General features: G+C 39.5%; 1 protein-coding gene across 1 annotated transcript in view; it reads right to left on the bottom strand.

Moving 5' to 3' along the window:
• cacna1db (calcium channel, voltage-dependent, L type, alpha 1D subunit, b) overlaps positions 1-16670 on the bottom strand; it is a 120445-nt gene that overhangs the window by 59195 nt on the left and 44580 nt on the right. The window contains exons 4-7 of the mRNA XM_059333992.1: positions 6911-7050; positions 6383-6525; positions 5100-5252; positions 1492-1688 (exon numbers count right to left, since the gene is read on the bottom strand). Of these exons, the coding sequence (XP_059189975.1) occupies positions 1492-1688; positions 5100-5252; positions 6383-6525; positions 6911-7050 (633 nt within the window). The remainder of the gene's footprint in view (positions 1-1491; positions 1689-5099; positions 5253-6382; positions 6526-6910; positions 7051-16670) is intronic.

Below are 16670 nucleotides of genomic sequence, written 5' to 3'. Positions count from 1 at the left end.
TGAGGGAGAGAGAGAGAAAGGAGGGAGAGAGAGGTTCATTATTTCATAGATGAGGGTCTCCATCAATAAAAAGGATGTGGGTGGATTGTGATGAAAACTCATTCTGAGTTGAGCTTCAATGCTGAGTATTTTGGCTAATTAAAAACTGTTGGGGATTTTTGCTAATGAGAAACTGAGGGTTTTGAAGTGAGCTGGGCCTTTTTAGTTTTAGAATACTTCTTCTTGTTGTTAGGTCAAATAAGGGTGGTGGTTCAGACCCAGACCACAGCTCTAGATGACAATTACTTAGGCATAAAATATTTATACAGCCAGTTAGATAACCATGTAAAGTTCTCTATTAACACTTTTACAAATCCCGATTCCAAAATAGTCTGGACGCTGTATAAAATGTAAACAAAAAGTGTATAGTTTAACAAAAGTTTATCAGTTTAAACATAAAATAAATTGTCTTTGTACAGTTTTAATCACGTTCTGTTCTGTCTATGAATGAACTGTTGTATTCCAGCATCTCATTCATTATTTCATTAACTATTTCAAATGCTTAATTGATATAAATTTCTTTAAGCTTACTGTTTAAACGGTTTTGCATAACTTTTAGCATTTTCAGCTAATTATTTCAACCGTTTAGCCATTACTCTTGACAAACTATTTGAAACATTTCTCCATATATTTTAACTACTTCAACTATCAAACTACAATTTATTGTATGATAAGCTAATGATTTAACATGTAAAATTTTTCTATGTCATTCCACCATTACTTTTAGCATTAACGTTACTTGTGCTCGCTTGGTATCTAATTTTCATGCACTCATACAACTGCAACATGAAGTTTAGTTAGGTGTTACATCATAATTATAATTAATAATTTTTTCAAATTAGTTGATCATGAACCCCCTCGTAACCCAAATACCCCCTGGGGTACTCTGGTTGGGAATCACCATGGACTGTATGGGGAATCACTGGATGTAAACCAGACTGTGCCACCACAGACTGATAAAACATCTGCAGCATCTTTACATCTGTAGTAAGATGCTGCAGATGTTTTATCAGTCTGTGGTGGTAGTGTGTTGTTTTATGCTGCAGTCTGCTGGAGGAGGCAGCATCAGACACAGAGATGAAGGCGGTTGGACAGACTGGTCTAAAGAGCTGGTTCTGTGGTTGGAGCCAGGTTGGACACACTGGAGGAGGTGGTGGAGAGATGACCTGTCAAGATGTTCAAGTTCATCTTGAAATACCCGGATCATCTGCTACACAAAACCTTTATGGACCAAAAAAACAGCAGTGGACGGCTCCTCTCTCTCCGTTCAGGATGGAGATATTTAAAAGATCCTTCACTCCTACAGCCATCAGGCTGTCTAATTCTAAGAGAGCTAACAGACTAACTGAATTTCACCTCGGGGATAAATAAAGTCATTTTGAATTTGAATTTGAATTTGAGATATATGGCTTCCCATTAGGGCCTCATGAGAGTAATTGTAATGCAGATTACCCAGTAGAGAACGTCGGTCCAGCCCTCCATGGTGATGCACTGGAACACAGTGAGCATGGCAAACAAAAAATTGTCAAAGTTGGTGATGCCGTTGTTGGGGCCTTGCCAGCCCTCTCTGCAATATGTACCGTTGGACAGGCAGTGACGGCCGTGCCCTGACACCGCGCACGGCGTGGGCTCTTCTTCTGCGAGGGCACCTTGGGGCACAGAGACGGAGAGATAAATATACTTGTCAACAGTTTTTCTACGGGTGTGTAAAAAGGCTAACTGAAGTTTAAACTGAATTAAAACCATTGAAATGGCATCATCAGAATGTGCTCTAAAATCACTGGAGTCAATGCGGATGGTCCAGAAAGCAAACAAAATCTTAACCCAACCTGACCACAAACTTGGCAGTGAATTTGCAATCATGGCCTCAGGTGGGCGGTATTATGTACCAGTGCGGCAGACAAACAGACACAATTATTTTATCCCTTCTGCCATGAGGCTGCTAAATGCACAAAACGCAATATAAATTGAGAATCATTCCACATCCCGGTTAGCTGTACGGTCACTGGTTGTGGTTGTTATTGATGTCACAATGTGTTATTTATTTCTTTTACTGTATTTTAATATACATTTTCGTACTATGGACAGGCATACTGTAAAACTGAATTGCCCTTCTGGGACTAATAAAGTATTCTGAATCAGAATCTGACACTAATTGACCTAATCCTCTTGGTTTTCAACACCTAATGCCTCTGCCACTAATGCCTCTGCTTTATAACAGCCTTACGTACTGTATATCCCTCTATTGTGCCAATTCTGAGCTTAATATCTCAGTCAGAATCAAGTGTTGTGTGTGAGTATACCATATTCGACAAAAAGGCGGTATTTGCTTTTTGTTTTGAAACTCCAGGTGAAGTTTGGTGCATATAAACATTTTACTTAGTGAGTTACAGCGAGTATTTTTAAAGTAGACTGGACAATGTGATAGTAATTAATTTTGGGGTTGTCCAATATGTTGACCAATCAATGAGTAGTATATCAATGGAAAACAAGCCACCTTATCTGTCCATATGTGGAAGACTGCAGCCATTTACATTTTGAAAAAAACACTAAAACCCAAAAGCACTCACACAAAAAAACTTTTGTATTGTATAACTATCGTAACTGTCCGTATCACATGAACACATGCACCTTAACGTCAAAGAATAGCTTTCTCTGTACTTAAATGTCACCTCAGAACACCTTTTATTGAATTTCTATTGCTATTTTTTGCTACTTATAGTATATTACAGCATGTTTATCATAATTGTGTTTTCCTTTCTCCTACTTTTAACCTCAAGTCCTGTAAGTGCATTTGCTTTATTTTTCAGAAATGATGATCATTATCATTCTAATAATTACTCTATGGGAAGATAATCCTACACAATTATTTAAGCTTATCACAGAGAACATACCGTTCAGCAGTCCATAAACCCTCCATGCAGTCCTTTCGGTTACATTTCATTACTACATGTTGTGTCATCAAACAGACATTATATAACCACTGCAGAAAATGATGCAAAAGCACACATATACAGTATGAATATTCGATTATGTTAAATGTTTTCTCCTTAAAATATCCACAGCGCTCGCGCGCACACACACACACACACACACACACATACACGTACACATACACATACAATCCACACATCCACATCTTGTTTTGAAGAAGACACGTGCCCCCTCCATCCACACAAACATGAAAAACCACAAGCTACAGTAAGTGCCTTTCTGGGGGCAAACCGAGCAGACACGAGCGAGGGAGAGGGGATTAAAGGGAGCTTCCGTCATGAACTCTCAACTTAAGTCTACAATGCTTCTCCTGAGGTCCACAAACAAACAGATCAAACCGACAAAGAGGGAGAAGGGGCGGAGAGTTGCTGAAAGGTGTGTGTGAGAAAGCTGGCCCACCAATCCCTGTGATTTAAGCCTCTGTCTGTCAGCCACCTTAGTATATGAAAGTGTGTTATGTGCGTGTGTGTGTGTATGTATATACAGTACATGCTTCAGTCCAGTTATCCTTACTGCTTGAATCATTCTGCCGTGTTGGAAGCAATGCTAGAGTAAAGGTCAAGCCTGTTTACATAATAGCCAGATATTAGTCATTTAATCACTGGATTTAATCCACCATCTGTTGTTGAGTCCTGTTTTCAGCAGCTTGCCACCATTCACATACAAGGTACATGTGTCCATTCATTTCCCAAGGATTAAATCATGTATCGCCCCTCATCCGAGGATGAGATGTATACGCCTGATCATACTGTACGTTTGATTTTGGACCATAGACTATAAAAGCCAATCCAAGAATGCCTTAATCTTGAATTGTTTCTAATGGTCAGCAGGGGGCCACTGGCTGCAGAAAAAGTAAAAATGCGTAGAAATCTATAAGAAAATTAACCTACTTCTCACTTGATTTATGACCTCAGTAAACAATTTTCCAAAGTTTGTGGTTTTAATCGCTAAGTCAAGCCATCTTCAACACAGCACAATATTAATTTTGGAAATGATGGTCATATTAACAGTACATGGTAAATGGAGTGCACTTATATAACGTTTTACACTACGCTCTACGCTCATTCACCCGTTCACACACACATTCATACTGGTAACTGAGGCTACCATGGCACACTGGTGCCACCTGCCACCATTGGGAATTCATTCACACACCGATGAACGCAGCATCAGGAGCAATTTATCAGGGGTTCAGTATCATGTGAAGGATACTTCGGCATGTAGGCTGCCATGGTTGGGGATCGAACCACCAACATTCCGACCAATAGACAACCACTCTACCAACTGAGCCACAGCCGTCCCTCAAATAGACTATTAAGCAGGGTGTGCTTTAGGACATGGCTACCCGCTACCTTGAGCAGTTGCTGCCATAGTAACCTGTCAATCAGGATAGAGGTGTGTATCCAATATGTATCCATGGTAATTTGTACATTTTAAGTTCCTGTGAACTTGTTTTGGGTTGTTTACCTCTTCGAACTTTGACCCTTTCACAGTGTGTTTTTGCCTAAAAATGTTCTTGTTCAGTATTCAGTTTTACTAGCAGCCACTCTAAGGAGTCAGCTGTACATTTCATTTCAAGCCTGTTTTTCTGGAACCCAAATTAGCATTCCTAATTATATCACAGTTAACATAAATTACTTACTCACTTTGCTAACCAAGCTAGCTAGTTAGCAATAGTATTAGCTTATAACATAGCATTCAGGTTCTCAGTGAGTTCCACCCTCTTGACAAAATATGGTGACTTCTCACTCCAAAAAAACAAATATGGCATAGGCAAAAGTGCCAAACTCAAGGCTTCAAAATGGCAGTCCACAAGCCAGTGGGTGACGTCACGTTGACTACATCTACTGAGTTTACAGTCTATGTGTGGGAAATAATAGAAATGCAACAGGACACAACAACAGATGGTGGATTAAATCCAGTGATTAAATGCAATAATTGCATGAAGTTCACCAAGTAAGTCTCAAAGCTACATGGAGGGGGAAAATCTGACACAATAGAATCATAAAAAAATCGAACTAAATGGAAATTTTTAAACAAAATTAAAGTATTTGGCGCTACCTTACCTGTTTGACTCACGTAGCATGTGGCGTGCATTTTGCCAATGAAGAGTTCCAGGCCAATGATGGCGTAGATGATAATGACGAAGAGGACCAGCAGAGCGATGTGAAGCAGGGGAACCATGGCTTTAATAATGGAATTTAAAACCACCTGTAAACCTACAAACACACACAGAAGATATATGTGTATACTCAGGGTGTAACAAAAGCAGCAAAAGGGTAATTACATTTTTTGAATTAATGACTGATAAATGATAATAATATAATGATAAAGTATGTGTTAATGCCAGCAAGAACAGACACGTATGCTTAATACTGAATAAAACAATTACTTTGACCATTGATATGCACAGAAAAGCAAACAGAACGATTCTCCAAATCTGTCAGTTGCTGTAATGGCATTATATATATATATATATATATATATATATATATATATCAATGCCTCATAATGCCACTGAATAGGCGTAAAAGTCAACAAACCGGCATAAGCAAACAAGCCCAAATATCATAGCTTAATTAAACTGCACATATCATCCGACAAAGATAAATATTAAACCAAAATGGAACTGAAAATGTCGTCTCAGTTTAGTTCATTGTTCCCAGAGGTCCTTTCCTCCCTGAGACCGGTGGATGACACATTGCTATGGCAACTCAAAGAATGCAGACACATTAGGGCAACTTCATGTGAGGTCAAATATGGACTGAACAGAAACAGGGAAGGACGTAGTGTCTCCTAGGTGATAAAGGGATTGGGTAGAATATTTAGAGTTTAGATAAATTTAGAAATTTCTTTTCAAATATTTAAGGGAAAGGTCATAATCACGAGCCCAATCCGAGGGAAAAGGGCAAATTATGAGTCCAGAGGATTTTTACAGTGCTAAGTTAATGTATGTTTTGGCTGATTCAGATATCTTCTTCTTATTGTATTTTTAATTTAATGGTTATGGATAATTTCAGCCTTCAGTAAAGGATTGAGAGACATCCATAAACCGCTGCTATGTGGACAGCCAGCGCGATAGAGAGAGACAATGGAGGAAAAAACAGCATGTAGAGCCAGCACATCAGAACAGTAAGAGAGCTTGTGTAACGCAATGCACCCTGGTACATGTAGGCAAGGCCGGCATGGCTCTGTAAACAAGAGAAATTAGCTTTCTCTGTCAACATAGCACACAAGAGAATTTATTTCTTCAGTTGACTACATTTACCGTCAGCACTGACTGGACATCTACTTTAAAGGTGGAAAGTTTTCCTTTTAAGATTAAAAGGGGGAAAAAACAGCTGCTCACTAGGAACTCCCGAGACAAGGCGAAGGGGTCGTAGCACGCGAAAGGCTCGGAGGGCCTTGACATCAAACCCCCCAGGTTTGCCCCCAGACTGGCCGCCAGAGTCAGCGTCTTTGGTTATCATCTCTAGAACCACGCTGAACAACCTGATGGAGAGGAGACAGAAAACGGGGGAGAGTGGGGAGAAGAGAGGGAAAGGAAGGCAGAGGTTTAAGAAAGAGGGAGAACAGAGCAGTGTCTTCAAGAAAGCAGATCAAACACATGAAAGCAAGAGACAGAGCCATGTGTTCTCTCTGTACCTGCTTCTGTGTACATCCACCTGTGTGTGCTAATATACATGCTCTATGTGTGCGTCCTTTATGTCTGTGCATATTTACTTTTAGTTTTTCACACCTCATCACAGTTTACATTGAAGTCCTACTGAGGCCAGGTGCTCTGCTGGTCTTAACAAGGCCGTGTGTGTGTGTGGGTGTGTTGATGCTTTGACTGTTTTTTTTGCACGTACACATTACGTGCTACGTATGAACTCACCCCACTATGACGATGACAAAGTCCAGCATGTTCCAACCGTTTCTGACGTAGGAGTTTTGGTGCATGACCAGGCCGTAGGCAATAATCTTCAGAAATGTCTCTATAGTGAAAATGATCAGGAAGGCATATTCTACTGTTTCCTGTAGAGAGAGAGGGAAGAAAATGAAAGAAAGTGAAGTTTAGTCATGCAACTTTCAGGATGTTCACTGTGGGCAAAACACTGTGCAGGTCTCAGGCACAACAACAAGAAAAGCATTTGCCCAGGTTATTACAACAGTTGGCATGGCAACTGGTTTCTTTTTTTTTTTTTTTACAAAGAAAGCAGAAAAGTGTCTTTGGATTGACTTTTATGAGCTCCAAGGCCTCTTGCTGACTGGCAGTAAAATCAGGTCTCCAACAAAGCGTCAGAAATAATCTAAAAATGCATCCCTGTTATTTCCAATTACATAATTACCTTCATCACAATACACACTGGGCCAAAATCACAAAGAATGGATTGCGACAGCACCATGAATTGCGCATCACTCGCAACTGCTATCTGCCCCATTATAAGGACCTAATCACTAAAGATATAAAGCTAATTATATCACAGTGCAAACACGGCCATAAAGTTTTGAAGCTGAGAACAATTTGCCTCCTTTTTACACAATTGCAATTATAAGTGTAAGAGTATAAATGCGCTAGATGTTAAAGTGAGGGTTATGAGAGATAAAGCACTGAATAACTCTGACGTGTACTTGGGCAGAGCCTGGGCTGTTTTTTTAATAGATTGGATTTGCTCATTTAACTGCAAAGACAAATGATCAGACACAGTGCATATTTATGCACATGGCACAACAGCGTCGCTCCATTGATTATTTAAATATCCAGAGTCAGACCAGACCATCGGTCAGGACCTAATATAAATTAATGTTCTGTGTTCGTCTACACATGAAAAAGATAACACACACACACAGTCCACTTTCACACAGTGAGCGTATGTGAGCGCATTAGCTTTGGACATTGCGAGAGTCAAACTGAGCCAGAAATCTATTTAGCAACCTTATTTTTAATTCATTTCTCATGTATTTTCAAAAATGACACTTAGGGAAGCTGAGAGGAGTGTCCTGCCACTGAATCCCAAAGTGCAGGAGTTTGAGTCGACCTTACATTCGCTTTATTGTGTATTTTACTTTAAATGAAACCAGTTCACTTTTGATGACTATACAAACATTAAACTCTTCTTTACTTCCCTGGAGTCAATGAGCATGAGGGTGGCAACTCAAGCTCTGTGAGCTTTCAATACAAACTATGTTACCACCAACATGTAACAAAGTTCAGTGATGTAGCAAGAAGGGTTGAACTGATTAATCGACTGAGGGGGAAAAAAAGATAAATTATGAATATATCAGATCTGAAATTCACATGCAATGATGGAAGTGAATTTGATGAGTGGGTGGACTAAATGTCTGGCTGTAGGTTTACTGTATGTGTGTCGTGCCAGTTTGTGAGTAGGAGCCTTAAGATGACATTGATTTGGTCCAGATTTCTGAGATTCAACAACAGCATTGAAATGCAACCATTTTATTAGTTATACAATAAAAATAATTGATTAAATTATGCTACTGTCATTTTTTTTATCTTTATGGATGTTTGAAAAAGTGTGTATAAGAGGGAAACCTATCCTTACATATGCATTTTAACATATACTGTTAATTGTGCATGTCTTCTACTTTAAGAAATAATATGTTTTCTAGAGTTTTTACAGCAGGTGAACGCACATAGAAACATTTTTCTTGTGTTTTTCTTGCCTTCAAAATGTACATTGTTCTTTATTTATTGAGCAAGTTTTCACAGTCAAACTGTTGCATTCACAGAACAAAAAGCATTCAAACCTCGAACAAGAACTTGATTTTGTAAGCAAACATAACATACATAAGATATTTTAGGAGCTCAAGGTTTCCATCCAGCAGCAGCAATGTGAAACATGTCAAACACCAGCCTTTTATAGACGGTGTGGGTGGAGGAGACCTGTATAAAATTATAACCCTCGTGCCTTGGACCACATTATGATGCATGCATATGGGTGACCCTCCTCACACACATAGCACAGGAAGTGATGCATTTTAAAAGGGAAAGCTTAGCAGTGATGGTCACATAGGATGAACAGACAAAAAACTCCAAAGATGTCTCAGATGCTGTTTGATTGGCAGCTGGTGTCTGGGAAATGTGGTGAACAATAAAGCAATGACCACAGAAGCAACAAAAATATTATTTCAGGGTCAAAAACAAACATTATTCAAGAGATGAAAACTCATCAGTCATACTGTATGTCCTGCTTCATCATCAGCATGTTTCCATGGTAACGCTGTGTCTGCTAACAGAAACAGGTCCCTGAATTTGGACATTTCCACACACATCTATTTATTGAGCTTACACATTATTCCATTTTCTCACCTCCACTTTCTTTCTCTCTCTCTCTCTCTCTCTCTCTCTCACAGAAACACCTTTCACTCTCCTACGTATCATTTCTCTCTCTCTCTATCCCACACAAACTCCCTCTCTATCTCTTTCTGTGTGTGTCTCTCTCCGTCTAACTCGATGCAAAAGGTTAGTGAGTCGACAGGTTTTAAGGCCCATTAAGCTAAGCACTTCTCTTGTTGATTTAAAGGACACAAACACAGAAGGCGCACACGGACAGCAGCTCACAAAGACACGCACACACACACACACACACACACTGAAAGACACTGAGGACAACAGTAACACGCACACTCAGACTTCACACCCACACATGGGCAAGAGACCTGCAGTAGTACACACACTTCTGAAAGGCAGCACGCCAACCAGACAGACAGTTTCACACAGGGATTAAAGACGCTGCTGGCAATAGCGATTTAGCCACAGTTAGGATATGTAATTAAACAGCAGCCACTGTAAAAACACCACAGCTAGCACCAGTTTGTTTTAGCTCCATTACTGCAAGTTTTTTTTTCAAATGCTGACTGTTTATCATTGCATGAATGCAGAATGCCTTTTCTTTTCATACAGCCACTGCGCTGCTGGCTTTCATGTATTTCTGTAAAGTATAAAAATCAGCGGTGCTGCTGTGTCCGTGGCCATGAGCAGTGTTGCCAACTCCTCAGTAAGGAAAGTAGCTCTTGGCTGTGCAAAAAGTCGCTAGAAGTCGCTAAATGATGTCATTGCCTAATTTGCATAATTTACCATGCGCATGTACTTGTAATGGACGCTGTAGGAGAGAGAAATAAGGTTGTGGGGAAGTCAGTAAAAACACTGTCTTCTGTCACAACTGACCCAACAGAGACAAATGCAAAATTTGCAGACTAGACGGTAAGGGGTTAACATCCCCTCCGGCTCTGTGACTGCAGCTGGGAGAGACTGCTGCAGGAGGACTGTGCCGCATCGACTCGTTCTTACTTCTCTTAACGAGCCACGGGGGCCAGAGGCTCGTTAAGAGGAGTAAGAACGAGTCTCCGAAAGTCTCCTATAACACCAGAAAAAATTGCTAGATTTGTCGCTAGTCGCTCTTTTGAAAAATGGTTGATAGGGGGGTCTGAAAAGTCTAAGCTAAATCAGCGGCGCACGTAATTCATAATGTATTGTAGTGTAAATGAATGTAGGGGAAACACTGCATCATAATGAACATTTCTAACCATGTTAGGCTCTAGAGATGGCAATGTCAGTCAGCAACTTTGGTTCAGAGACATTCATGTTCCCAAAAGGTGGAATCTTACTGATCCTCTTCATTTCTATCTAGCACTAACATGAGGTTACAATTTGTTTTATTTTTTGCAGGCATTTAGTCCTCATAAACATAAATAATGCAAGAATAAAGTTTAATATTTCATGGATCAGGCTGGAGTATGTCAACAGATTTACATGGTTCTCAGAGGATGAATCCCACTGAATTTGGTGAGCTAAACTAAGCTAAATACTGCGTCAAAGCTGTATACCAGCATTAAGGCAGTCAAACTGATTTTCTTTTTATAAACAGCGGTAAATAGAAATGGGTAGCAAGTGATAACATGAGATCTAGAGGATATTAACAGACTAGTTTGTGTATGTTAGTAGTGTGTTTTATGCTTAAAATATCACTTCTTGAACTATAAAAAAGGCACTTACTGAACCGTACAATTTTCAAAATAGGAATACATTTTCTTTTTTCCTTCTTGTTTCAGTTTGTTCTTTTATTCTCAGACCACTGTGAAGGCCATGCCCTATCTTTCAGTGTTAATCTGCCCTGTGAATCTGATCTGCTCCAAAATGAAACATGTTTTTCCTCGACCCATGCTACACCCTTACACAAAGCTTTATGAAAACTGGGCCAGTAGTTTTTCTGCAATCCTGCTAACAAACAAACAAACAAACAAACAAAAACTAAACCTCCTTGACAGCAGTCATAAACACTCAATTCAGTGTTAAGATGCATTTCATCTATCTTTGCCCATGAACTGTTACAATTTTGTGTCTCTTGTGTAAATAATGTATGATAATATTTGCCACAGTTGTGTATGGGGTCCGGGCTTAATATTACAAGGACACTGGTCCCCTCTCACCCCTATTAGAAAAGCCATTTGATTTTCCTATTGTAAAGGCGTTCTTTGTGGTCTAAAAACATTTCAGCATGGTTTACATACATTTAGCAGGAATGTAAAATATTCCATATTCTTAGTACATATTTTAAAATATGTAAAATCACTGCTGTGACCCTCTGGTACTGCAGAATAGCCCAGATGCTTCAGATGAACCACTCAGCTGCAGTGTAAATAGTGTTTTATCTACAATGGCAATGTCTGACTGGTGTAACCTGAGTGGTGTGCCATTACAGTAGCTGGGTGATGACCTGTTAAGGTCAACAAGCGCCAAGACTCGGAGCTGTTTAACACTGTTAAAGAGCCTCCGTCCAATTCAGCATTCTTGCTCCATCCTCCTGTTTACATAGGACTAAAACGTCCGCTCATCTGCCTAGTGAACAGCTGACAAAGAGTGTGTGCGTATGTGTGTGTGTGTATCTTTCTGGTTTGGTTGTCAGGTTGTGACCTGGGAGGACGGCTGATAATCAACATGGTTGTGTCTGTAGAATGGAGATTACTGCAGTACAATGGAGACAACAAACAGAGCGGTCACATGATCTAACATACTGAATTAACACACACACAATAGAAACAAAGCTTACAAGAGTAAGCAATTACACGAAGGCATAACAAAAGTGTCAGGTGTTCAAAAACATAATCAACAGAAAATAATCATTCATTCAGTTGCAAGTTTACAAACTGCTTCCATTACCTTGTGATTGTGTTTGCCAGCATCAAGTGTTTTGAGGAATACTTTGTGATGAAGAGCGGCGGGGAAATTAAACCAGATAGGGTTCAATTTTATGCACATTTTAAACTAGTAGACCCTTAAATACCTAAATCCACTGTATTCCAGGGTTGGCTCTGCAGGATGAACTGTTTTATTTTTAACCACCTGAGCCAAACTTTAAAAAAGGAAAGTCTGACATAATGAATGGTGGAGACAAGACATTGCAAGAGCAGCAGGCAGCTGTTTTCAGAAGGCAGGTGCATGTGTGTTAATGAAAACTAAACCCTTACTGCAACTGCTTCACAGTAAAAGCTTTCTTTCAGTGAAAGGACTGAATTATGGCTTTTCTGTGAAGCAGCCACAGGAAGTAATTACTGTGGTTAGCTCAGCTTGGGTTTTTTTAGTTTTAACTAAGTAAGCACACTATATTTCAACATTTCAAGCATAAAGACGTAAAAAAAAAAATAATAATATTGCCATAGCTGGTTAATTCAAATCACTAACTTCTGTAAACTGTTGTAGAAAGAACAGCTCAACTATTTTAAACTACAATCATGGAAAAAATTATAAGACCATTATTTTCTTCAATTTCTTGTTCATTTTATTGCCTGGTACAACTAAAGATAAATTTGTTTGGACAAATATAGTGATAATAACAAAAATGGATCAAGAGCTGATATCTAGCCATTTTCCATGGTTTTCTTGATAATAACCAAAATCATTATCATAAAAACCATGGAAAATGGCTAGATATCAGCTCTTAAATTAAACTCTCATGAGCTATCTTTGTTTTTTTTCATTATATTTGTCCAAACAAATGTACCTTTAGTTGTACCAGGCATTAAAATGGAAAAGAAATTGAAGAAAACGTGGGTGGTCTAATTTTTTTTTTCCATGACTGTATTTCTTGAATACACAATATTTTTTTATAATAAAACAATTTATTGTGTCACCTTGGGTCTTAGGACAGTTTCACTCCTACCATTTCTCTGACTCAGCAAACTAAGGAGTCCTATCAGAAATGCAATTTGCACTTAAACCCGTCATTTAGTTTGTGCTCATGTAACTTCCTCTCTCCTCCCCGCAGAGTACAGGAGTGGATTTAATAAGTAAAGGCAGAAAAGTAATATTCTTTACCCTCTGCCCTATTACGTACCTCATGATAGCTTTAATTCACATGGCATGATGTTACATAATAATGATGAAATCCCTTTCATGTCTCACATCCTGGATAGTAAGTGAGTGAAAGAGTGTTAGAGTAACATGTGGTGCTGTGTGACAGAGTTAAAGTGGGGCTGACCAGGAGGTGTAAAAAGAGAGAGTCAACAAATGGCAACCGAACCCTGTCAACCCTCTTCTCTGCACAACCCTTGTGTGTAGCCTCCAGGTCTGAAAACACAAAAGTGCCTTTAACCTGTATTCTTCTAAATAGCCAGCAGGGGGCAACTACACTGGTAACAAAAATAAGTCTTATTATATGAAAGTCAAGAGTGAATAATCCTGTACTTCTGATTGGATTTATTACCTCCAGACGCCTGAGCTGGCTAATCACCTTTTTGCCTTTTACGCTGCCATGATCGGAGAACTAACATTAGATCAACCTCCTTGTTTGTTTAGATCACACCTTTCAAATTCAGAAGCTCTACTTCAGTGTTTTTTTGAGCCCTTATGCATTTTTATTTACGTGGTGCTCCCTCTAGAGGAATCACCCAGTAGCATGTGCTGTTTTTACAAAGAACTGGACCATTGGCGGCTGTGGCTCTGTTGGTAGAGCAGTCGCACACGGGTCGGTGGTTCGATCCCCGATCATGGCAGCCTACATGTCGAAGTACCCTTGAGCAAGATACTGAACCCCAAATTGCTCCCGATGCTGCATTCATCGGTGTGTGAATGAATCCCCAATGGTGGCAGGTGGCACTGTTTAGGGTAGCCTCTGCCATGTGTGAACAGGTGAATGAGCACAGTCTGTAGTGTAAAGCGATCTGAGTGGTCGCAAAGCAACAAGAAAAGTGCTATATAAGCACATTTATTTTATTTATATGGGAATGTTTAAAGTTTTATGTGTGGGGTGCACTGGTATTCCCTGAGAATTTTTTTTTCTTCTATTTTGCACTGTACAACTGCTGCTTTGCAAGATGACAATAAAGACTTTGAATTGAATTATACACAGGCAAGTATGCGAACATTTACGTTCACGACTTGTTCCTCTAGCTCTACCCTCTCATCCAAATATAGTCACTTCTGGCTCACAAAAAAACAAGATGGTGATGGGCAAAATGCCAGGTCACAGTGGCTGTATCCACTTCTTTTATACAGTTTCTACATGAATAGACGTAGAGAGCTTTTGTGTTTGGTTTGGTGTTCATTCATGCTGCTTCACAAAAAGATAATTGAAACCTGTTAAAGTTACAGGGTCCAAATGTTCTTGTTTCCTGTGTCCGAGCCCAGTGAAAACCACAACACTGGTGCATCGTGGTGGTCTCCTACTGTGCTTATAATACAGCTGTAAGAGGGAAAACGTTGCCATGGAAATCAGGTTGGTTTCATGTGTGGGCAGAGATTGAGACTTGAAGTTGGGATACTCAAGACAACTGCCTCTGGTACAAACCCAGTCACATAAATAGGAGTTTTTACTGATGAACGTCAGTGAATGCTCAGTCCTTTGTTTATTTCTATTCGAGCAGCACACATTAAAAATGTAACGGACCAGTTTTAAAGAGCAATTCAGTTGGTTATAGGTTTTTTCTTTGAGCATGAATTTTGTTTGTTTGTTTTTTAATTCAGAGTACACTTTTACTCTGTAAATATTAGGGCTATCAACAGTTAATTTAATTTCTTTGTATACGTGTGTTGGTGGTGATTTAAAAAATCATTGCTTTTTTTATTGGCGATATATTTAGAGTGGTATTAACCTTGATTATAAAGGCCTTTAGCTCAGTTTTTGCATTATGCTTATCCAAAAACAGCTCCACTCAGGTTCCACCCACATTTGGGAGACTGATCTCCCCGCAAAAACGAAAATATGGGAGCGTCCCGGTGGCACACCTGGTAGAGCATGGAACATAGAGGCCCTGTCCTCATGAGCGGCCCGGGCTCAAATCCAACTTGGAGCCCTTTCCTGCATGTCTTCCCCTCTGTCTCCTCTCCCTCACCATCAACAAAGCTTTAAAAATGGCAACAAAAAAAATCTTTAAAAAAAAAACGAAAACATCAGGCGTTTGTACAGGCAGCAAAATACAACTCATATTTACATTTTAGAATTTCATCCACTGCCATCTTGCTGACATAGTAGTAATGATTGATGCCAATGCAAAGTTTAAATGTGTCACACTTGAGGAGGAAGGGAGAGAGGGGAGATAGATGGGTCAAACAAACGGCAGACTTTCATCCAGGAGAACAGGCTTTGTGTCCCATGTGAAAACAAAAGTAAACTTTTTACGTAACTTCCGTGGCTCACATCACCCTTGTACCTACTTCACTTACAGAATATACATACATTTATTTACTTTTTAAACTGCCTTTTATAACACCTTACCAGGATTTTATTTGCCATTAACCTAGGTCAGCTCATATGAGTCATTTTGACAAACACTCATGTGTGTCGTTATCCGTGGAATTGACAAACGGTCTACTCTGTCGTAAAGGTTGGAGATCTAGATGAAATTCAGATTTACTGGCTTCAGCAACTACCAACATGGCAGTGAGTGTTAATCCCGAAGTATAGTCCTAAATGATGTCCCTTCAAAAAACTATAGAAAATTCCATGAACATCATTGTACATCCATGTTTCTCTACAGTAGTTATTTGCCACTGGCTACAATCGTAGTGAAGGCAGGAGGATTACGTGCATTTGTCCTCCTTTCCCTTTAACTTCACCTTCCATGGCTTTAAGATGTCTTTACTAAACACAGCACAACACAGGACCCGGGCACACAAAGCAGAGAGAAAGCGAAGCAGCTTAATTGATTTAAGGAGGAGCAGTGCATCCTGTAAGCTCCCAAATCCCCTCTTTTGGGAGCTGGACAAGAAATGTTGGTTGCTGAAGCCAAGAGAGCTCACAGTCTCTGTACAGAGGACAGACAAAATGTCCTAGATTATGTTTTTTAGATGCACAGAGACTCAACAAGTATTTTTCCAGTAAGGAGTAACAGTCAATAACAGTATGGTTTGAGTTTTTGAAAAAGCAGTATACGACAAAGTGCAGTATATGATTCTGGAGAAAGATCATTGAAGACTGGGAATGAGACCAACAGTCAATTATCTTTCAGTCTTTCCAGTAAGCCTTGTCCTCCATCATCATGGCTTTATTATGAATTTATTAACCTGGCTTAACCACAATCACAACTTATTAGAGTGATCTGTACAATAGATGACAGGCCTTTCCTGCAGTCAGAATTCAACATGACCCGTAAACTGATTGGACGGAAAACATGACAACTCTTCTGGAAACATTCCT

Source organism: Centropristis striata, chromosome 5, assembly GCF_030273125.1.
Source record: "Centropristis striata isolate RG_2023a ecotype Rhode Island chromosome 5, C.striata_1.0, whole genome shotgun sequence".
Classification (NCBI taxonomy): Eukaryota; Metazoa; Chordata; class Actinopteri; order Perciformes; family Serranidae; genus Centropristis; species Centropristis striata.
Note: the sequence above shows the minus strand (reverse complement) of the source record. Positions and strands in the feature narration are given on the sequence as shown.